The sequence below is a fragment of the Phyllostomus hastatus genome, unplaced genomic scaffold (assembly GCF_019186645.2).
Source record: "Phyllostomus hastatus isolate PE091 unplaced genomic scaffold, TTU_PhHast_1.1 phas_contig_62, whole genome shotgun sequence".
NCBI classification, from domain to species: domain Eukaryota; kingdom Metazoa; phylum Chordata; class Mammalia; order Chiroptera; family Phyllostomidae; genus Phyllostomus; species Phyllostomus hastatus.
Genome location: NW_025333921.1, coordinates 74742 through 99047, shown reverse-complemented (window position 1 = coordinate 99047; position 24306 = coordinate 74742). Strand labels below are relative to the sequence as shown.

The following is a 24306-nucleotide window of genomic DNA, read 5'->3' as shown; positions in this document are numbered from 1 at the left end:
TAGGTCTCGTTTTCCCTAAACCCATTACAGTTGTTCTTTGACCTCTCCTGCATTTTGACTTTGTCAATAACCCTTATGTCGTTACTTCTTTCTCACCTAGCCTAGAGTGCCTGCTCCATCATTTATAACAAGGTTATGACTTTTGACAGCTCTGTCCCATTTTCCATGAAAGCTTATTTCAACTCAAAACAGTTCATCTTGATCAGATTCTTACCTTGTTCACTGTGAGTGGAAGCCAATCAGAAATCAAATCTCAGAACTCTTTTTAAAAGTATATTTTACTGATTATGCTATTACAGTTGTCCCATGTTTTTTTACCCTTTAGTCCCCTCTGCCCTGCACCTCCCTTCCCACCAGGATTCCCCACTCCCGCCTTAGTTCATGTCCGTGTGTCATACATATAAGTTCTTTGGCTTCTCCATTTCCTATTCTATTCTTAACCTCCCCTTGTCTATTTTGTACCTACCATTATTCCCTGTACCTTCTCCCCCGTTCTCCCCAAATCTCTGATCTTTCTATACCCCCCACAACCCTCACCTGCCTTGGCAGCCACGTTCATTTTGGGGCATTCTTTTTTTTTTTTTTCCTTTACATCTTCCTTTCCAGTCTGGATGTCCTTCATACTATTTCTTTTGTTTGCCTAACTACCCTGGGTAGAATGTATAGTACAGTGTTAAATAGAGACAAGAGTAGGCATCCTTGTCTTGTCTCTCATCTTAGGAGGGAAGCATTCACTATTTCATTGTTAGGTGTGATGTTAGCTGTGGATTTTTCCCAAATGTCGTTTATCAGGTTGAAGAAGCTCCCTTCTCTTCCTAGTTTGTGAAGTGCTTTTACCATGAAAAAAAAATACAGCTATTGAGATGATCGTGCGTGGTTTTTGTTCTTTATTCTATTAATATGATGTATTTCATTGTGCTTATTTTGACTAAGATGTTTTTCTAACTATGTGGAATCCCATGTACTTCTGGATCTTTGGGATCTCTTCTGAGTTTTCCTCTTAGCTCTGTGGCTACTTCCCAGATATCCATTCATTTAAGTCTGATGCTTCCAAGATTCCTCATTGAGTTCTCAAGTCTAGAGGTTCCTCTAGACTTCTAGGAACCTCTAGACTTCTGATTCCATAAATTATCCCTAAGTATCTCATCCGCTCCTATGGCTTCAGATACTCTACTATGCTGTTAACGTATAAATCTGTAATACTCGTGAGTCCCAGCTCTATTTATTAGACAGCCTCCTGAAAAGCTCCATTTAGATGTCCCCTTTGCATTTTACCCTTAGTTGAACTGTTCTTTAACCTATGCCTTCTTTTATATTCTTTATTTCAAGGAAGGTACTGTCACCTTCCAGTTCCTTAAAACTTGAAAATTACCCATTATTCTTCCTACTCCCTCTTCATATTAGGAGTCACCAAATCACATCTGTTTTACTCCTTGACTGTGTTAGGAATGTGTCCACTTCCTTCTTCCACCAGACCTAAAGATTATTCTGACTTTCATAGTCCTTTTCTGGATTATTGAAGCTGCCCCTGACTGGTCATTCAGTCTTTAGTTAGTCTTTTCTTTCTCACTCCCTGAGTCTGTATTAAGCTCCTTGGGTGGTCCCCCTGGTGTGTTATGGATGCCTCTAACATTATACTCCTCACAGTATATGCTTAATCATACGCTTGCTTCTCTGTATCCTCCTCTACACCATAAGTTACTTTTAAGAACAGGGACCTCTTAAATATCTTTAGATTCTTAGCACTTAGCATAATGCATGACTGTAATATACATTTGTTATTGGTTTGTTAAATGAGTAAATGAATGAATTAATCAATATCCCCCCAGAAAATGCAGTTAAAAAAAAATGAATGTGTGTTGGGAGGCCTGAAGATAGAGTAGTAAATTCTAACCTGGAAGGGTTACATGCAGAGATGCCTTTTAATTTGGATGTTTAAATCTGAATAGCAGTTTTGGTGGGAGAGGAGGTCCCATTTCAGGTACAGAGGAACCTAAAAGTTCAGAGCTTCTTTTGAGAACTATTTGGAACATAAGGTTCTATGGGGGTAAGGTAGTGGGTGGAAAGCTAAGTTGAATCAGATTGTTGAAAATCTTGAATATCGTACTAAGGAGATTGGCCTTTATTTTCTTAACATTGTGAATCTCTTATTGAGTAAGGAAGAGATGCTCAAAATTTGATTGGAAAGTTATTCCAAAGCAGCAGAATGGATAGGATTGAGATGAAGGATGTTGCTACAAGTTCCGTGTAGTAGTCCAGGCAAGCGATAATATGGACATTTACTAGGATAGTGGTTGTGTAAAAAGACAGATTTCAGCCATTTGCTGGCAGAATTTGAGCTGTGAAAGAGCAAAATAAGTTGTAGATTATTTCAAGATTTTTTAATGAGAGGTATGGGGTTTTAGGGAGTATGTAGGAGTGTGAGAAACTGGTTGGGTCCATTAATAGGGAACCAGGCAGAGGAAAACTTTGGAGTTTAGATTATAATGAGTACTGTTTTAGACTCATCAAAAGTAGGTTAGCAGAATCTCCATGTAAGGATATGATATAGGCAATTGGATCTGAAGATCAGGAAAAAGCTTAGGAGTAGCAATAGAGATTTGTGAGTTATTTACATTAAGGTGAGCGTTGAAGCCACACCAGTAGATAAGGAAATTAGAGAGCATGGTCCCTTATGGGACACCCTGATGCAACAAATGGTAAAGTCAGAGTTAGCTGCTTCTTAGTTTTGCCTTTAGATAACCATTCATGCCACTCAAAGTCATCTTTTGTGTCCCTTTCACTAGAAGTTGCTGACATCAAAAACAGGACAGGAGATGATATTTGGATGAATTTGGAGTGAAGAATTTGTATAATGTATTTTTGGAGCTTTTACAGAATCATAGGATGGTATATTGTAAACCAATTAATTTTATGTTTAAAGGAACTCTTGAGTTTTCTTTACATTTATATAGTAGTGCTTGACAGAGTATGATGAGAGGGCTACTTGCAACAGAATTATTATTAAATATACTTTCAAAATTTGAGATTCCTAGGCCTTATTGTAGATCAGCTAAATCTGAATTTTGGGGTGAGGCCAAACTTCTCTTTAATTCCCCAAGGTTTGAAAATCACTGATCTACATGATAAAATTGCTACTTTATTAAGTTTAAAAAACTGGGATTCTTTTGGAATTGCCGTTTTGACATCATAAAATAAAGGAGACATAACTTCCCATTTGTAATTTTTTAAATGCTAACTTCTATTTACCCTTCTTTTAGTTGAGTGTGCGAGGAAAAAATAAAAAAGAGAAACTTGAAGATTTTTTTAAAAACATGGTTAAATCAGCAGATGGAGTGATTGTTTCAGGAGTAAAGGTAAGATTTTATTTGATTAACCGGAGTATTGGTGTGAGAATTAACTCCTTTTAAGAGGAAGCTGCATTGATAGACGTACAGATTATATTGGAGTAAAAGAGAAGGTTGGGCGGTAGAATCCTTAGGCCTGGGAAACTGGGCCCCCCACCCCAGGCACAGCGTTTGGAGAGTTCCCTTCTCCAAGGGTGAGAGATCCGCAGGTCCGGTGGGATTTGCCCACCTGGAGCCTCTTCCCTTCAAAGCAGACTGTGCTCCAGTTATCCAGAGCACTGTATTTCCTTGGCCAAATCCCAAGCCTTCCTCGAGGTCTTATATGGGCTTTTTTCCTTGAGTTCATCCTCTGGTAGGTGGACTGTGACACTGGTGTGTGCACTCCATGGGTGGTCAGGGGATGATGGTGGGACAGCTGGGTAGAGGACCGGCACAGGGAAGACCAGAGTACAGGATGCACTGTCCAGCTACAAGCATGTGAGGTCTCTCTGGGTGCCCTGCAGAGCTGCAAGGTGGGGCCCAAACAGGGACTGCTTTAGTTTGTACGCTTGCTCCTGGCCTTACAAGTGTTAGGGGCCGACCTGGGTTCAAACTGGGAATTAGAAGAGCTAAGTTGAGGTTTTAGTCTTGTCTCGTAGTAGCTATATGTCTTTGAGTAAAGTCTCTTTCTCTGAATCTTAGTTTTCCACTTTCAAAATGTGGTTAACAATATCACCTGGCTCACAGGATTGTTGGAAAGATTGAATGAGATAATATGTGTGAAAATACTTCAGTTATTTACATAAATAACATCTAAATTTCTCTTAATGATCTAATAATGGTACAAGACTTCATTTGTCTGAAGACTCTTATCATTAAAGTATAAGAGGAAAATGCTTATATTATGTTTTCAAGCAATTACTTAGTGATAATACAGGTTCGTCATCATTACCTGCTTTATAGATACATCTACAATGAAACTTAGGAGTGAAATACTGTTTATTTGATATATACTTTGATTATTCAAGTACTTCAAGTACTATATACTTTGATTTTTCAGAGACAGGTCAGTTGATATACTGCCTACGCGTGTGCTATGACTACTTTCTAACAAGAACTCAGCTTACTTCCATTTTGATGCTGTTTATGCACTAATATTGAACATTTTTCTTAGCATTTACTGTAAACCACTGTATTGATTAGGATTTTGATAGAGTAATAACTAGCATTTTTTTAAATGTTTACAATGTGGTATTTGGTAACCCACAATATTTTTATTTAATCTTCACTACAATCCTGCAAGTTAAATAGTGTTACTCCCATTTATAGAGTTAGGAAAACTGGTACACATGAATTACAGATTTAGATTTAGATTAATTTTCCTTCTAGCGTTCTGTTGATTTGGGTTTTGAATTACATCATTTCAGCTGGTGCTTTTTCAATAAAGAATGGGCATTTTAGAAGGGAGGAAAGTACTGTTAATAATTTTTATTTTTAATGTTTATCTCATTTTGTTTAAAAAGAAAGTTAAAGACAGTGGTTGATACAATAATTGCTCTCAAATAGTTGCTTTGGCCAGGCTCCCCAAAGCAGTCAGGGCCCTAATGACGGGAGGCCTGCCAGCCTTCTGGAATGGCCCATAGTACATATAATAGACCAGGAGAAATAGACTTACGTGACTATCAGAATTTTTTTCTTGAAACCAGTTGGTCACTCTCACTGGCAGTCACGTATCTGTTGGAGTGTAGAGGCAGAGCACAAGTAGGAACATGTTTCAGAGTACAACTTGTGAATATGAGTCTTAGGGGAGTCCTAAGCCTTCAGTGGCAAAACCATAGAAGATTTGTTACTTGACAGATAGAAATTCATATATGTTCAAGTCTGAACTTGTTGGTGAAATCAGTATGATGTCTAATTATTAGAGGATAGCACTGCTGTGTTACTGATGATCTTTTATGATTATAATGATAACAAAATGGTTTACATATTACACTAAAGCAAATAAGTGAAAAGTTCATATTTTCTTTTGATCCCGTAGGATGTAGATGATTTCTTTGAGCATGAACGAACATTCCTTTTAGAATATCATAATCGAGTTAAGGATGCATCTGCTAAATCTGATAGGATGACAAGATCCCACAAAAGTAAGTTTTTTTCCTCTGTGACTAAGCTTATATTTTTAATGGCATAATTACATATAAAGTTATTGTGTTGTTTACAGTTTGTAAAAAGTCTTGATATAGAGCACCATTTCTTAAACTGTGGTCTATGAAGCCTCGACTTGAAGGCCCTGGCTAGCAAGTTTGTGAAGTCAAAACTATTTTCATAATAATATTATGATGCCTTTTGCCCTTTTACCATGTTAACATTTACACTCATGATGCAGAAGCCGTGATGAATAAAATTGCTGTTGCTGTAGCACAGATTAAGGCAATGGCATCAAACTGTACTAACAGTCCCTGTATTTCCCTCAGTGCATTTGCAGTTTAAAAAATGTTAAATTAAGAATGTCCTTGCTAAAGCAGTAAAAATTATTAATTGTAAAAAATCTTTCATGAGTGTATGTTATTATATTCTGAGTGATGAAACTGGGGTTACACATAAAGCATTTTAGTGATTGAGTTGAAACTGAGCTAGCTACGTTTTTCATAAAACATTCTTTTTACTTAAAAGAATGGCTGACAGGCTATGATTATCCAGATTTCATTATTTGGTAGACATTTTCTTAAAAATTCACTAAGCGAGCTTGTAACTTTAAGGAAAACAACTGACAGTGTTGGTTGCAGTTGTAGAAGCCGGGCTCTTCAGCAGTTGCCATGAGCTTGCTTCCTAATAATTAAAGACTTGTCTGAAACTAATGATAATAATAGTGACAAATGATCAAATGCATGATGTTATAAAATTGTGTATTTAAATGATCCATTCAAAATACAAAATGGGCTAATGGGGTTTTTTTAAATAGCTTTATTACTGTATAATTGGCATCACTAAGATACAATGTTCAAAGTATACATTGTGATAAGTTTTGACTTGACATATGTATGAAATCACTACAGTCAAATCAAATGAACGTATCCATCACCACCAAGAGTTTCCTTTGGGTCCCTTTGTGATACCCCTCTTCCCACCTGTGTCTCCAAGCAACCACTGTGATCTGCTTTTTGCCTCTATAGATTAGTTTGCATTTCAAGTGGAATGACAATCCGTACACTTTATTGTCTGGCTTCAAAATTCAATACAGTAATTTCGAAATTTATCCATGTTGTGTGTATCAATAGTTCATTGCTTTGTATTGCTGAATGGTATTCTGTTTTATGGATATACCATGATCGTTTATCCTGATTCAGCTGTTGATGGACATTTGAGTTGTTGCTAGCTTTTGGCTATTGTGAATAAAGCTGACATGAGCCATTTTATTAAGTCTTTGTATAGACACGTGCTTTCATTTCTCTTGGATAATATTGATACCTAGAAGTAGAATGGCTGGGTCATGTGGTAGGTGTATAACTTTTTAAAAAATTGTCAAACTTTTTTCCAAAATGATTGTACCATTTTACATTCCTACCAGCTTTGCATTAGAGTTTTTCTTCCTCCATGTTAACAAGGATAATCAGTCTTTTTTAATTTTAGCTAATAGGTCAGTAGTGATCTCTCTTTAGATTTTATTTATTTATTTTTAGAGAGACGGGAAGGGAGGGAGAAAGAAAGGGAGAGAAACATTGATGTGAGAGATACATCAGTTGGTTGTCTCTCACATGTCCCCAACGAGGGAACTGGCAGCAACCCAGGCATGTGCCCTGACCAGAATTCAAACCAGCAACCTTTTTGGTTTGAAGGCCAGTATTCAGTCCACTGAGCCACACCAGCCAGGGCCATTTGCATACAGATTTTAGGATCAGCTTGTCACTTTGTGCAAAAATGCTTGCAGGGGTTATGATTGAAATTGTATAAAGTCTGTAGATCATTTTGGGGAGGACTGACATTTTTAAGTTTATGTTCTATACATGAATATGGTGTACTCTCCATTTTGTTAGGTTTTTAAATTCTCCCAACAGTGTTTTATGTTTTGCACTGTGCAGATCTTTAGTTAGATTGATTCCTAATTGTTTTTGATGCTTTGTAAATGATGTTTTTTACCTTTCAGTTTTTGGTTGGTCTTTGCTACTGTGTAGAAATGCAGTGTATTTTCAATATTGATCTTATATCTTGCAACCTTGCTAAATAAATCGCTGGTTCTGGTAACTGTTTTGTAGATTCCTTAAGATTTTCTACATAGATGATTGTCTGCTACTAAAAAAAGTTATACTTCCTTTCCCATTTAGATGGCATTTCTTTCTTTTCCTTGCCCCATTGTACTATATTTTGTCTGTCCTCCACTACAGTACTGATGGAAGTGGTGAGGGCACAATAGATTAGTTTATATTTGCCTTGTTCCTTTGTTTCTGGGGAAAGCATTTAGTCTTAAACTATTAATTACGATGTTAGGTGTAGATTTTTCCTGGATCCTTTCATTTGGTTGAAAAAATTCTCTTGAATTCCTACTTTTCTGAGAGGATTTTTCAAGTCAGGAATAAATGTTAGATTTTGTCAAATGATCTTTTTGCAACTTGAGATAGTAATGTGGTTTTTCTCTTTTAGTCAATTAATATGGTTAATTGCATTGGTTGATTTTCAAATGTTAGATCAACCTTATATTTTGGGATAATTATAATTTATACCAGTGGAGTTTAATGTAATAGAATATAAAAAGTTATTAATAGGATTTTAGATTCTCTATTACAGCTAACACTTAAACAACAGCTTCTCGAGTTTCAGTGTAGTGTTAAAGAATATTCATAATTATCTGAAAATGTTAGTAAAATAGCTCTTCCTTTTCCAGCTACATATCTGAGGCTGGATTTTCTCCACATACTTGAAGAAAAGCAATAATGTGTCACAGTAGATTGAATGCAGAAGCATATTAGAAAATCTAGCTATCTTCTGTTAAGCCATACACAAAAGAGATTTGCAAAAATGTAACAGTGTCACTCTGATCACTAATTTAAAAATATATATAGTTATTTTTTTTATTTGGAATGATACTTATGTTAACATATAATGGTTTTAATAAAATGTTATTATTTTATTTTATTATTTATTTTTAGAGAGGGGAGGGGAAGGGAAGGAGAAAGAGGGAGAGAGTGTGTGGTTGCCTCACAAGTACCCCCAGGGATCTGGACCGCCACCGAGGCATGTGTCCTGACTGGGAATCAAACCAGTGACTGTTTGGTTCGCAGGCTGGTGCACAATCCACTGAGCTACACCAGCCAGTGCTAAAAGTTATTTGTAAATAAATTAGTAAATATTAAAAATTTTTAACCAAAAAAAGTAAGTGCATGTTCATTGATATAGCCCACATAAACAAAAGCTCTTTAAGGTCCTCATTAATCTCTAAAAGTGGAAAGAGTCCTCAGATTTAAAAGTTTGAGAACTTCTAATAGACAACAAACAAGTATAAGCCTCCATTTTGGAGTATTGTTACATGCCATGATAGAAAGGAAATAAAGAAGTCTCTGGCTTGGTAACTTCTACACTGTCATTCTTTTGGAAGAGTTAAAAGGTTTGTTTATTTGTTTGTTTGTTTGTTTTATTAAAATTTTGTGAGATTTACCTTCCCCCCGAAAGATTTTATTTATTTTTAGAGAGAGGGGAAGGGATGGAGAAAGAAGGAGAGAAACATCAATGTGTGGTTGCCTCTTGCGTGCCCCCTACTGGGGACCTGGCCTGCAACCCAGGCATGTGCCCTGACTGGAAATCAAACCAGTGACCCTTTGGTTCGCAGCCCAGCACTCAATCCATTGAGCCTCACCAACCACGGCTAAAAGTTTCTTCATAAAAGATCAATTTTACCCTTACCAATTTAATATACTTTGTACAACGTAAGAAAGTATAGTGTGCTCTGGCTGGCGTAGCTCGGTGGATTGAGCGCGGGCTGCGAACCAAAGCATCGCAGGTTCGATTCCCAGTCAGGGCACATGCCTGGGTTGTGGGCCAGGCCCCCAGTGGTGGTCACGTGAGAGGCAACCATACATTGATGTTTCTCTCTCTCTCCCTTCTCCCTTCCCCTCTCTAAAAATAAATAAATAAAATCTTTAAAAAATTTTTTTTTTAAAAAGTATAGTGTAAGGATTGCTGTTTCATTAGGAAACAAATACATTAAAGCCTTGTAATAATACTGTTAATATAGGTGGGAATTTTACTTTAGAAATGTCTTGAATTTTATGAATTAGCACTGTACTTACTATGTGCTGGGTATACAGTAACATTTATTAACTTATTTAATTCTCCCAGTAATAATGTGAGGTGGGTACCATTATTATCCTGATTTCCAAGTGAGGAAACTGATGCACAGACAGGTTAAGTGATATATATGCCTCAGGTCATATAGCTGGTGAGTTGGGAAGCTGGGATTGGGTTCTAGGCAGTTTGGTTCCAGGTCCATGCTCTTAACCAGTGCACTATTCTATCTTTTCTCTGAACCAAATGGACACATCTATTATAATCTTTTCTCAACAAGTGCATTGTCCTTTAGGGCAAGCCCTAGGAAGAGTGTTATGCTCAAGTTTAGTACTTTGCTTCTAGTACCCAAGGGTAATGGTGCCGCCATTTATCTAGCTTCCCAAGGTCCATAATTTCCCCTCCTACATCAAGTCTACTGTTTGTAGATCCTGCCTGTTATGTTTCCTAAATATCTTTCAGCTTTGTTAGTGTGTCTGCGCTTACTGGTCCCACTGTCTTGATCCTGGCCTTCAGTGCTTGACACAGCAGTTTCGTAGTTGTAGTATTTTTTTTTTAATATAAAATCTTTACTGGATCGCTTCTTGGCCTTTTGGCTTAGATCAAGTGTAATGTCTGTTCTTATAACCTTGATTTTACTACTACTATGATTGTAAGATGTTTAATAACACCCGTGTCTTCAAGGTCAAATCCAAGCTTTATCATGGCTTACAAAAACCTTTTTTCTTCAAGATGCTTCCAGTTTATTTCTTCATCTTCAACTCCATCTGTTCCCCATCTGTACCCTTCAGTGACGTAGTCCCAGAAGGCTCTCTGAATATACTATGCTCTTTTATAACTACCTCCCTGGCCTTGATCCATGCTCTTCCCTTTATCCAAAATGCTCTCGCTTCCACATTACCTGGTAAAGATTTGCTCATTCCACAAGCTCAAACTCATTCTTTAGTGTCTATAAATCCTTTCCTGACTTAGGTGAAATCATGTTTCCCTTGCATCTAGAGTAGTTTATACTTATTTCTAATATAATATTCATCATATTATAGTTGTTTTGTTTTGTTTTGTTTTGTTTTTTTCATTTCCTTCACTAGATTTAGGGTATCCCATACTACTTACACATTGTTTGGCAGGTAGGTCTCAGTATTTTTCAATCAATGAATAAATATATTAAATTCTTTAAACTTTTTCCATAGGTGCTGCAGACGATTACAATAGAATTGGTTCTTCGTTATATGCTTTAGGAACTCAGGATTCTACAGATATATGCAAGTAAGGATTCTGATTTTTAAAAAATATATAGTAAATAAATAAAACAAATTTTGTTGGCAGCCTGGGCACACAATAAATACTCAAGACCTAGTGGACATTTTGGGATAATTTTGTCAAAACACAAGGAGCTTCTTTATAAACCTAGGTCCATCTCAGTTTTTCTCTTCCCTTTCTCTTGCAGTGGACCTTAATATATATATTTTTAACCTTTACAAAGTTTTATTTGATGAAACTAAGTAAGGGTGTGTGTATTTAAGAGAGAGGACGAGACAGGATTTATGTCAAAGCTATCAATTTGTAGTTTTTTACAAGGCTGGCTATTCTAGCTTTTATAGTTTAGTGAATGTTAGAGCAGTCGGATGGATAAGGAAGGTGTTCTGCATGTTAGTGCGAAATGCTCTCTGGAAGTTTGTTTATACAGTTATTCTTTATTTACTTTATGCTAGTTTTTCACTTCAGCAGTAGTTAATATTATAGTTGCTCCTATAATATTGTTTAAACCCAACTCTTCACTGAAGAATAATTCACTTATTTTTGAAAGATTGATTGATTGATTGATTGATTGATTTAGAGGAGAAGGGAGGGAGAAAGAGAGGGAGAGTTTCTCTCAAACACCAGTGTGTGAGAGAAACTTTGATTGTTTGCCTCTCATGTGTGCCTCAACTGGGGACCTGGCCCACAACCCAGGCAGGTACCCTGACTGGGAATTGAACCTAGTAAACTTTTAGCTTTGAGGGATGACGCACAACCAACTGAGCCACACGGGTCAGGGCTAATTCACTTTTTAAAAATGTTAAGTGGAAAAACTTTTCGTAGTTCATGCCTTTCTCTAAACCACATCCTTGAACTTTTCTCTAGTATATCCTCTCTCAGTAGATGTATAAGATCCAAGTTTTTCAGCAAAGCAAAGTACCATACCTTACACTAATTAACATGCTGCCTTCCCAAAGAATCAGTTCTTAATTTTTTGATGAGAAGAAAAAAAGGTCAACCTCACTCTGTGTTATCTGACTTAACCCTGTTAAAGCAAGTTCTTTTTAGTAAAGCGAAGTTCGTAAAATTGTGCTTTAGGTTTCAGTAGTATTTGCCCTAATCCAATTATAATGTCATCTATAATTACATATTTTACAGAATACTCTTTAGTAGTTTGGCTTTGGGGTGTGTTTAGTTGATTGTCAGCACTTGAGAGAGGCTGTTTACTTAAAAGTGAAAGTGAATTCTGAGATAAATGGGTTATTGATTTCTCTTGTTTACCAAAACAAAGCAGCCCTATTTAAAATGCTTAAAACATAATTATCAGATATCTTCAAAAACTGCTCCAACTTGTGTTTTTCCTTATAAATCAGCCTTTAAAAACATTTTTTTAATTCTCAGCCAAGGACACTTCTTGCTATCAGCGGGGAGGAGAATTTTGAAGGTATAGGTTTTATTTAGTGTTATGTGGCATATTACTAAAGAATATCAAAAGATAAAATTTTTAGGTTTTAATGCGTAACTTAGGCTATTATCTTGAAATGGGCATTTTTTTCTGTAATAGCAGATTTCAAATCATTTGTTATGGGTGGAAGTACAGAGATATTTAGACTAAATGAAGTAAGCAAGGCTGTTAAATATTATTGTCATGAGACAAGAATGTTCATTATTCATATAATTTGGGTCATTATGTTTGAATGTTTGAAATGGAACAATTTCAAACATTATCTCTGAATGTTAGAAATGGAAAATTATTTAAAGGTAGCTTCTGATGAAATATTTTTCTCTCCCAGGTTTTTTCTCAAAGTTTCAGAACTGTTTGATAAAACGAGAGTAAGTACTACTAATTAACCTTTGATCATCTAAATCTCTGCATACAGTTGTGTTTAACTTGTTTAGCTTTATTGAGGAAGATGAGTTATATATACTTCAAAAGGATGAAGAAGCATTTAAATTTGAGAGTTTTTTAAGAAATTCAGTTTTGTTACAGCTTTTTGGTATTTATGTAGATGTTTATATTCTTGATCAGAAAACATGTTGATTATGAAGACTGGGTTTGTTTTTATGAAGAATAATCCTTTTCTGGGGCTTTGTAAGCTAGAAGAAAGTCTTAGGTTCATCATAACTGTACCAAGACGATATTGCTTTTGATCCCCCTTGGTATACTGGGTTAAAAGTGAGTTGTGTCATTTATACAACTGCAGAAGGTTTCATTCATAGTAATAATAATTTAATAATGACATAATCTTGGCTCATAGGGATCAGTCTTTTTTTTTTAATAATTATTTTTTATTTTTAGAGAGAAAGAACAAGAGGGAGAAAAACATTGATCGGTTGCCTCTCCTACTTACCCTGACCAGGGACTGAACCCACAACCCAGGCATGCGCCCTGACTGGGGATTGTTGAACCGGTGAACTTTTGCTTTGCAGGATGACGCCCAACCAACTGAGCCACACCAGTCAGGACTCTGGGATCAGTCTTAGATACAATAATAGCTAACATTTTTATCACTTGAAGAATAATGAAAATGCTTCTAGATGTTTAATGATGTTTAGCTGAGAGTGATAGTGTCTAGTTCATTGTAAAAATCTGATTTCAAGATGATCTTTTCAATTGAGTGATAATGTGGTAGAGACAAGTAAAAGAAAAGAAGATAATCTCACAAAGGAAAAAGTCCTTAAATATATATCATGTTATACTGGGGTCCAGATAGTCCATTATTCTGCCTTTGATATTTGTATCAGTGAGCATCTATGGGCAGTTAGAGGTTTTTTATGTGTGCATTTACATCATAAGAATAGGGATATGTATCAAAATAGCCTTATGTGTCAGTTCTTCTAGAAACATGTCAAGATGGGACTGGATGTACAAGAGATTTATTGTGGGGAAGAAAGAGCAGAAAGCGCCTTCAGACCACAGTGTAGGTCCACACCTGTGAAAGAAGAGGGCAGAGGAAAGAGGACTAGATAGGAAGAGTTTCAGACTGTAGCATAGTTCTGAGAAAGTTTTGTTCAGGTCAAAGGGGAGTCTTTGAGCCAGAGTTGCCCATTAGAGGAATTCTGCATCAGGCAGGAATGGGCTGGGGCTACTGCTTTGTCCTTGCCTCGGTACAGCCGTGACAAGAAGGGGAGGATGGAACATAGCCATGGTATGAACATGATTTCTGGATCCAGAAAGGTTACAGTTGGGACTGTCAGCAGCTATGCTTCTTGCAGCAAGTAGTTTCTCTTGAACAAGATCTGAGTGGCACATTTTTATGGCTACCACAATCCTTATTTCTTTTAGTGTTTGCATGTTGTTCTGGTTATTCTTGCTGTGTAACAAAGCAGCCTAAAAGTCAGTAGCTTAAAACAACAGCCATTTTTTATGCTAATGAATTCTTTGAGTCAGGAATTCAGAAGGGGCACATCAGTGATGGCTTGCCTCTGCTCTGTGATGTCCTCAGTAGGGAGATAGGAAGGCTGGGTGCTGGAATCATCTGAAAGCTCTCACTCAGGTCTGGGGTTGATACTGGCTGTCAGTTGGGACTTCTGCTAGGCCTGTTGGCTGTAACACCTACACTTGGCTTTTCCAGAGTTGTTTAGGCTTCTTTATAACATGGTGGCTAGGTCCCAAAAGTGAGCATCCCAGAAGATTGGAAGTGGAAGCTGTTAGTTTTGTAAGTCCTGTGCCTGGAACTTTGGCACAGCATCCTTTTGTATTGGTCAGGCAGTCTCAGAGCCCAGATTCAAGGGGAGGGGCACATACCCTACTTGTTAATGTAAGGAGAAGAGCCATATTAAAAGCATGTAATCTAAATTTATCTAAACTGATTTAGCTACATCACTTTTGAGTATATGGGGGGTGGGGGCTTCCCTCCAAAACAGAATTATCTTCTAGGGAGCAGGCCCAATGTAGTACATACAGGTTTCCCCTGCTAGATGAGTGACTGTTCCAGGAACCCATCTGTGTCAGTGTACAAGCTGGTGATGTTGTAAGAGACTGCGTTTGACTTCGATGAAATTTTATTGAATACTCTTTTAAACTGTGCCCACTTCATGATTTACGAGCACACCTGCCCATATCACACGGAATGTTCAACAATTTTTGACCAAAAATGGCATGACCCCTGTGCCCCACCCTCCCTGTTTACCCAGTCTTGCGCCAAGCAACTTTTAGTTGTTGTTTCCTGGGATGAAAAAAGTCCTTAAAGGGAAACATTTTGCCAGTGTGGAAGAGGTGAAACAAAAATACGGCAAGAGCACTACAAAGCATCAAAATCAATGAGTTCAAAAAACTGTTTTAAGCAGCGGAAGAAAATATCTCAATAGGAGTATTGCATCAAATGGACAATACTTTGAAGGTGACTGAAGTTTAGACACGTAAGAATAAGTACACAAGTTTTTATAAGTAAATGCTAGGTTTTTTTGAGTCCCCCCTCTTATTTCGTGTTTATGCTCTCATCTGTTAGGTTAAAAAGTTTCATAAGTTTATTTTTCCATAAAGTAATATTTTTAGAAGCTTCAAATCTTTATATTGAAGTATATTATACATGTAGAAAAGAACACCTATTAGAAGTATACTTCTCAGTGAAAGTTTATATTACCTACATAATGAACAGCCAAACCAAAAAAAAGAATGTTGCCCTGGCCAGTGTGGCTCAGTTGGGTGGAGTGTCGTCCCGTACACTGAGAGGTAACCAGTTCGATTCTTGCTCAGAGGACATAACTGGGTTGCAAGTTCCATCCATGGTTAGGGTGCATACAGGAGGCAACTGACTAATGTTTCTCTCTCTCTCTCCATTCTTCTGCCTAAAAATCAATAAACATGTTCTTGAACAGGAAAAAATAAAATATACACCTTCTCAATGACTTTACTCCTATATCTGAATACACCAAATTAGATCACACAAAATTTTAAAAAAGAAAAAAAAGTGAACATTACCAGCAGATGCCCTGTCCCCCACTTCAGCCACCTTCTGAGTTACCACCTCCTATAAGGCTAACCACTATCCTAGCTTCTAACAGCATAGATTAATTTTATTTTCATATTTTATATAAATGTATTATGCAGTATACATTTGTTTATGTCTGGTTTCATTATGTACATAAGATTTATCCTTGTTGTAATATGTAAGTATATTTCCTTCATTCTTATTATTATATAGTATCCCCTTGTAGGGATATACCTAAATTTATATGTTCTATTGGTAGACATTTGGAAGTTTCTAGTTAGGAGCTCTTTATAAATGGTACTGCTAAGATCATTCTTGTATATTTTCAGTTGAACATAAATGTATATTTCTGTTGGGTGTACATAACCAGAAGGGGAATTAGTGGGTCATAGTTATTATTTATAACTTTGATTTTTTTACTGTAATTAAGAAAACACTGAGTGTAGAATGTAAGTGATAATTAAATGCCCAGTTTTTCCCTTTTTCAGAAAATAGAAGCAAGAGTGTCTGCTGATGAGGACCTCAAACTTTCTGACCTTTTAAAATATTACTTAAGAGAATCTCAAGCTGCTAAGGTAACTGTATTGTTAATTGTTGTTTTTTTCTCTTTTTTATTGAATTTATTGGGGTGACATTGGTTAATAAAATTACATAGGTTTCAGATATATAGTTCTATAATACATCATCTGTATATTGTATTGTGTGTTCACCACACCAAGTCAGCTCCTCCTTTCATCACCATTTAACCTTCCTATACTCTCTCTTACCTCCCGCCAATCCCCCCATTTCCCTCTAGTAATAACTATACTGTTCTCTGTGTCTATGATATGTTTTTGTTGATTTGTTTTGCTTAGTCCCTTCACCTTTTTTACCCAGCACCACAACACCCCTCCCCTCTGACACCTGTCAGTCTCTCTATCTGTGAGTCTATTTGTTTTGTTTGTTACCTTGTTTTGTTCATTAGATCCTACATATGAATGAAATCATGTGCTACTTGTCTTTCTCTAACTGGCTTGTTTCATTTAGTGTAATATTCTTCAGGTCCATCCATGCTGCTACAAAAGGAAACATTTCCTTCTTTTTTTCAACCAAGTAGTATTCCATTGTGTAAATGTACCACAGCTTTTTTATCCACTCATCCAACACCATTTATTGAATAGACTATCTTTACCCCAGTGTGTGTTTTTGCCTCCTTTTGTCATGTATTGACTATAAAGGTGTGGATTTATTTCTAGACTTTTTTTTTTAAGATTTTATTTATTTTTAGAGAGAGGGGAAGGGAGTGAGAAAGAGAGGAAGAGAAACAAGAAACATCAATTTGACTATTGAGAAATGGCCAGGATGGAGGCATAGGAAGATACACTTTGCCTCCTTGCACAACCAAAAGAAGGACATGAGCAAATTTAAAAACAAAAAATAACCAGAACTGTCAGAAAATTGAACTGTATGGAAGTCCAACAACCAAGGGGTTAAAGAAACCTTCATTCAGACTTGTAGATGGGGTGGAGAGGACACAGAGTGAGGTGGCGGGTAGAATACTGGTCCATCCCATATTTGCAAGGATAAATCAGGAGGAACAACTGGGGAGTGAGGCAGACCGTGCAACTCAGGGTACCAGCCAGGGGAAAAAAAGCCTCAAAATCTCTGACTGTAAAAACCTGTGGGGGTTGCAGCTATGGGAAAAACTCCCAACTTCACTGGAGAGTTCACTGGAGAGACCCACAGGGTCTTAGAACTTACACAAACCCGCCTACCAGGGAATCAGCACCAGAAAGGCCCAATTTGCTTGTGAGTAGTGGAGGAAGTTAATGAAAGCTGGCAGAGAGCCCAGCAAGCAGCATTGCTCCCTCTCTGACCCCTCCCCCACAGATAGCGCCCTGTCAGTAGCCAGGTGGGTTGTCCCACCCTGGTAAATACCTAAGACTCTGACCTTTACAACATAACAGGTGCACCAAGAAAAGGAAATATGGCCCAAATGAAAGAACAGATCAAATCTACAAAAATAGAATGAAGTGATGAAGAGATAGCTAGCCTATCAGATGCAGAGTTCAAAACACTGGTAATCAGTATGCTCACAGAATTGGTTGAGTATGGTTGCAAAATAGAGAAGTGAAGGCTATACAAAATGAAATGAAAAATATACAGGGAACCAACAGTGAAAGGAAGGAAACTGGGACTGAAATCAACGATTTGGAGCAGGAGGAGGAAATAAACATTCAACCAGAACAGAATGAAGAAACAAGAATTCAAAAAAATGAGGAAAGGGTTAGAAACCTCCGGAACAACTTTAAACATTACAACATTCAAATCATAAGGGGTGCCAGAAGAAGAAGAGCGAGAGATGGAAAACTTATTTGAAAAAAAAGAATGAATGAGAACTTCCCTAATCTGGCAAGGGAAATAGACTTCCAGGAAGTCCAGGAAGCTCAGAGAATCCCAAAAAAATTGGACCCAAGGAAGCAGACACCAAGGCACATCAGAATTACATTACCCAAGATGAAAGAAAAGGAGAGAATCTTAAAAGTACCAAGAGAAAAGGAGAGTTACCTACAAAGGGGTTCCCATTAAAGCCTATCAGCTGATTTCTCAAGAAACCTGGCAGGCAAGAAGGGGCTAGAAAGAAGTATTCCAAGTCATGAAAGGCAAGGACCTACATCTAAGATTACTGTATCCAGCAGAGCTATCCTTTAGAATGGAAGGACAGATAAAGTGCTTCCCAGATAAGGTATAAAGTTAAAGGAGATCACCATGACCCAGCCCTTATTATATGAAAAGTTAAAGGGACTTATCTAAGAAAAAGAAGATAAAAACTATTAACAGTATAATGACAAACTCACAGCAACTGAACCTAAAACAAAAACAAGTTCAGCAAACAACTAGAACAGGAACAGAATCACAGAAATAGAGATCCCAAGAAGTATTGTCAGCGGGTGGTGGAAGCAGGAGAGTGGGGGGGGAAAGTTACAAGAGAATAAGTAGCATATAAAATAGACAGGGGGAGGTTAAGAATAATACAGGAAATGTAGAAGCCAAAGAACTTATATGTGTAACCCATGGACTTGAACTAAAGGAGGGTAATGCAGGTGGGAGGGAGTGTGCAGGGTGGAGGGGAATAAATGGAGGGAAATGGAACAACTATAATATCCTAGATTGTGGGCCAGGTCCCCACTTAGGGATGTGTAAGAGGCAACTGATTGATGTTTCTCTCCTCTCTTCCTCCCTTCCCCTGTCGAAAAATATAAATAAATAAAATATTTTAAAATATAAAATAAAAATGCAGTATGCATGGGTTTGGATTTATGGCAGACCTGCCACCATGGGCTCTCATAGTGCCCCGTGCCAGAGCAAACTGTAGCCTTGAACCATTGCTGACCTCTGCCAGTAGGCTGTAGGCACTGAAGCAATTTACACAGTAGGAAAAAGTATATAACTGGTTTGTGGATATTTGTTTTGTATCCTGCAACTTTACTGAATTTATCAGTTCTGGTAGTTTCTGGAAGAATCTTTGGGGTTCTCTATATACAGTATCATGTCATCTGCAAATAATGGCAGTTTTACTTCTTCCTTTTCAGTTTGGATGCCTTTTGTTTCTTCTTGTCTGTGGCTAGGACTCCAGTACTGTGTTGAATAAGAGTGGTGCAAGTAGACATTCTTGTTTTGATCCTGATCTTAAGGAAAACACTTATAGTTTTTACCCATTGAGTATGATGCTGGCTGTGGATTTGTCATGTATATGGTCTTTATTACACTGAGGTATTTTCTTCCCTCTGTTCCACTTTGCTGAGAGTTTTTAAACATAAATGGGCACTGTATTTTATCAAATGCTTTTTCTGCATCTATTGATGTGATCATGTGGATTTTATCCTTCATTTTGTTTACATGGTGTATCATGTATCATTGTTTGTTTTTATGGACTTTTCTTTTTCTTAGATTTTAGAGAGAGGAGAAGGGAGGGAGGGAGAGAAACATGTGAGAAAGATACATCTCTCAGCTGCCTCTGGCACACCCACAGCTGGCGAACTGGCCTGCAATCCAGGCGTGTGCCCCGACTGGGAATTAAACCAGCGACCTTTCAGTTTGCAGGCTAGGACTTAATCCACTGAGCCACACCAGCCAGGGCTAAATGAACTATTTAACAAAAAGCCTTCTCTTTAAAGGTTGTTAGACTTGCTCTGACTGGTGTGGCTCAGTGGATTGGGTGTTGCCCTGCAAACTGAGAGGTCACCAGTTCAATTTCTGGCCAGGGCACAGGCCTGGGTTGTAGGCCAGGTCTCCACTTGGGGTGTGCAAGAGGCAACTGGTTGTTGTTTCTCTTGCATATCAATGTTTCTCTCCCTTCCTTCTCTTCCCCCTCTCTGAAAATAAATAAATAAAATCTTTTTTTAAAAAACGTTGTTAGACTTAAGCTTGTTAAAGACTATTTATCTCTTGATTTTATATTATATTTTGAAGTGGAAAATTTTTTTCTCATTTTAGAAATTGTAGGTCAGGGAACCCCACATTAATAGTTTCTTCTATAAACTTCTGATACAGTATAATCTAAAACTTTTTCTTATGAATTTGATATATTTATTTAGATAAAATGTCTGCAATAACAAAAGTAAAACCCCAAATAATAGTTGTATAGCTAAATGATTCCTAATTTGGTCTATATAGGTTCTCCATTGAAGGTGAGAGAAGACTAAAACATACGAGTTTAGCAAGAGCATCTTAAAAGCACAGAAAACTTAGTAACTCAGATACCACAAAATCAACGTTAATTAATGAACTGAGATATTGCACATAAATTTTCCATTTGATCAGTGATACTTTGAAGACCATTCTTTCATGTCTTATCAAATTATAAATAGCCCTTTTAACTTTGAGGACTTAGGTACTTGCAAATATAACATCCATATGAAATTGTTTTAAATCAGATTCTGTCTTATGAGTGATTTACATTGGATGGGCCAGGATAAAATTGTTTACTTTTTAAGACTTTAAATTCATTATTTTATAATAATAATATGTAGCTGTTAATAGATAACTTTTTAGAATGGAACATGGCTTTAAAAGTAAATCCATATTTTACCCTAGCTGGTGTGGCTCAGTGGATTGAGCACCAGCCTGCAGGCTGAAAGGTTTTTGGTTCGATTCCTGGTCATGCCTGGATTGCTGGCCAGGTCCCCAGTTGGATGTGTGCAAGAGGAAACTGACCTGTGTTTCTCTCACATGTTTCTCTCCCTCTCTTTCTCCTTCCTTTCCCCTCTCTCTAAAATAAAGATATAAAATGTTAAAAGTAAGTCCACATTTTCTATAACCACAACAAAGAATCGAAACTTAATTGTAAGAATTAAAACTACAGTGAGGTATCACTATACACCTTAATTAGAATGGTTAAAATGAAAAAAATTCTCAAAAATTATAGCAACCGGAACTTTTACACACTATTAGTGGAAATACGATATAATACTTTGGAAAAGTGTCACCATTTCTTTAAAAATTAAACATAGACTGCCCTGTGATCCATTCATTCTCATTTAGGTATTTGAAAGCATGTGTCTTTACAGATGTTAACATCAGCTTTATTTGTAATAGCTGAAAACTGGCAAAAACAACCCAAAAGGTCACCAGCAGGTGAGTGGATAAATAAATTAGGATATAGCTGTATAATTGAATGTAACTCAGCAGTAAAAAGTAATGAACTACTTAATCATACAAGCAACAACATGGATGAATCTCAAAATAAAAGATTGTGAAAGAAGTGAAACAAACAACATAGTTTACACTAGAGTTCACTCTTAGTGTTATACGTTCTATGTGCTTTAACAAGTGTGTGACAACATGTATCCACATTATAAGTATCATACAGAATAATTTCACTGCCCTAAAAATCCTCTGTGCTCTAGTCTATTCATCCTCCTTCCCCTAACTCTTGTTTGTCTTTTTAAAATTGTCTTCATAGTTTTGTCTTTTCCAGAATGTCATATAGTTTGGCCTTTCTACATTGCCTTTTTTTTCACTTAGCAATATGCATATAAGTTTCCTCTATGTCTTTTCATGGCTTGATATCTCATTTCTTTTTAGCACTGGATAATATTCTGTTGTCTGAATTTACCAAGTTTATTTATCCACTGACCTACTGAAGGACATCTTGGTTGCTTCCAGGTTTTGGCAATTATGAGTAAAGGTGCTATAAACATTCATGTGCAGGTTTGGGGATGCACATAAAATTTCAACTCTTGAATAAATACCAAGGAACACAATTGCTAGCTCATATGGAAAGAGTATGTTTAGGACTGCCAAACCATTTTCCAAAAAGGCTGTACCGTTTTGCATTTCCACTAGCAATGAATGATTGTTCTTGTTGCTTCACATTCTTTTCAGCATTTGGTGTTATTGGTGTTGTGTATTTTGGCAATTCTAACGGATGTGTGATTTTTGTTTCTTTGTTTGTCTTAATTGATTTTAGAAAGAGAAACATAACTTTGTTGTTCCACTTATTTATGCATTCATTGGTTGATTCTTGTACATGCACTGACCAGGGAGGATAGAACCCATGACCTTGGTGTATCGGGACAACACTCTAACCAACTGAGTTACCCGGTATCTCGTTGTTTTAATTTGCATTTGCCTGATGACATATGATGTGAATGAAGCATCTTTTCACATATTTATTTACCATTTATGTATCTTCTTTGGTGAAGTGTCTGTTTTAAAAAACTGGCCTTTAGCTCGTCCATTTTTTAATTGAGTTTATTTCCTGTTGTTGAGTTGTAAGAGTTCCTTGTAGCAATCCTTTATCAGATACATCTTTCATAAATATTTTGTCTTTGTTCTGTGACTTGTCTTCTCATCCTCTTAATAGTGTCTTTTGCATAGCAGAAAATTTTAATTTTAATTTTAATGAAGTTCACCTTATCAATTACATCTTTCATAGATATGTCATTGGTGTTACATCTAAAAAGTCATCACTAACCCTAGCTGGTGTAGCTCAGTGGATTGAGTATAACATATGGACCAGAGGGTCACTGGTTCAATTCCCTGTCAGGGCACATGTCTGGGTCACAGTGGGTCCAGGTTGAGGGTTGGGAAAGGTAACCACACATCAATATTTCTCTTAACTCTCTTTCTTCCTCCCTTTCCCTGTCTCTAAAAAATAAATAAAATCTTTAAACATAAATTTTAAAATGTCATCACCAAACCCGAGGTCACTTGGATTTTCTCCTATGTTATCATCTAGGTGTTTTATAGTTTTGGTTTTTATATATAGGTCTGTGATTTATTTTAAGTTAATTTTTGTATATGAATGTCCAGTTTTCCCAGCACAATTTGTTGAAAAGACTAGCTTTTCTCCATTGTATTGCCTTTGATCCTTTATAGTCAGCAAAGATCAGTTGACTGTATTTTTGTGGGTATAGTTCTGGGCTCTATTCTGTTCTGTTGATCTATTTGTCTATTTTTTTCCACCACCACACTGTTTAGGTTGTTGTAGCTTCACAGTAAGGCTTCAAGAAGGAAGTGTCAGTCCTCTGACTTTTTTCGCTCCCTCAGTGTTGTTGGTCATTCTGTGTCTTTTGCCTCTCTGCATAAACTTTAGAATCCTTTTGTTGATATCTACATAAAAAGTTTTCAGCTATTACAAATATAGCTGATGTGAATCTGTAACTCAAGTTGGAAAGAACTGATTTTGACAATATTGAGCCTCCCTGTCTATCAACCTGGAATTATTCTCCATTTATTTCTTTATTTAAATGTTTGTATTTATTAATTTTAGAGAGAGAAACATCAGTTGCATTCATTGGTTGATTCTTGTATGTACCCTGACCAGGATCAAACCTGCAACCTTGGCTCATGGGAATGATGCTCTAACCAACAGAGCCACCTGACCCTGGCCTCTCCATTTATTTAGTTCTGTGATCTCTTTTATCAGTTTTGTAGTTTTCCTTGTATAGATTTTGTATATATTTTGTTAGATTGATACTTAAGTATTTCATTTTCTAGAGTACTAATGGTATTTTTTTTAATTTCCAGTTTTACTGGTTCTTTGCTGATATATAAGAAATCAGTTGACTTGTATATTTTGTTATATCCTTACAGCTTCATTATTCTCATTTATTAATACAGGAGTTTCTTGTGATTTTTTTCAGCTTTCTATATAAACAGTCATGTCATCCGTGAACAAAGATGGTTTTATTTCTTTCTTCCCAATCTGTATACATCTTACTTCCTTTTCTTATTGCATTAGCTAGGATTTCCAATACGATGTTGAGAAGGAGTGGTGATACAAGACATCCTTATCTTCCTAATGTTAGTGGGAAAGCTTATAATTTCTCCCCATTATGTGTGATGTTAGCTGTGGTGTAAGTATTTTGTAGGTGTTCTTTATCAAGTTGAAGTTCCTTCTATTCCTAGTTTGCTGAGACAGTCAATTGATTGTTGACAAGGATGCTAAGACTGTTTAGTGGAGAAAAGAAAAGACTTTCAACAAATGGTATTGGGACAGCTGAACAGTCATGTGAGAAAGAATAAAGTTGGACTTTTTCCTTCTA

General features: G+C 36.7%; 1 protein-coding gene, 1 non-coding gene and 1 pseudogene across 2 annotated transcripts in view; all 3 read left to right on the top strand.

Moving 5' to 3' along the window:
- The window catches only part of SNX6 (sorting nexin 6), a 61920-nt gene that overhangs the window by 26414 nt on the left and 11200 nt on the right, over positions 1 to 24306 (top strand). Inside the window, exons 7-11 of the mRNA XM_045848547.1 lie at positions 3261 to 3356; positions 5365 to 5470; positions 10793 to 10868; positions 12635 to 12674; positions 16264 to 16350. Coding sequence (XP_045704503.1) covers positions 3261 to 3356; positions 5365 to 5470; positions 10793 to 10868; positions 12635 to 12674; positions 16264 to 16350 — 405 coding nt within the window. The remainder of the gene's footprint in view (positions 1 to 3260; positions 3357 to 5364; positions 5471 to 10792; positions 10869 to 12634; positions 12675 to 16263; positions 16351 to 24306) is intronic.
- Positions 10179 to 10302, top strand: LOC123825333 (annotated as a pseudogene).
- On the top strand, positions 19059 to 19190 carry LOC123825362. The gene has a single exon (XR_006786898.1). It is a non-coding gene; the product is annotated as a small nucleolar RNA SNORA42/SNORA80 family (small nucleolar RNA).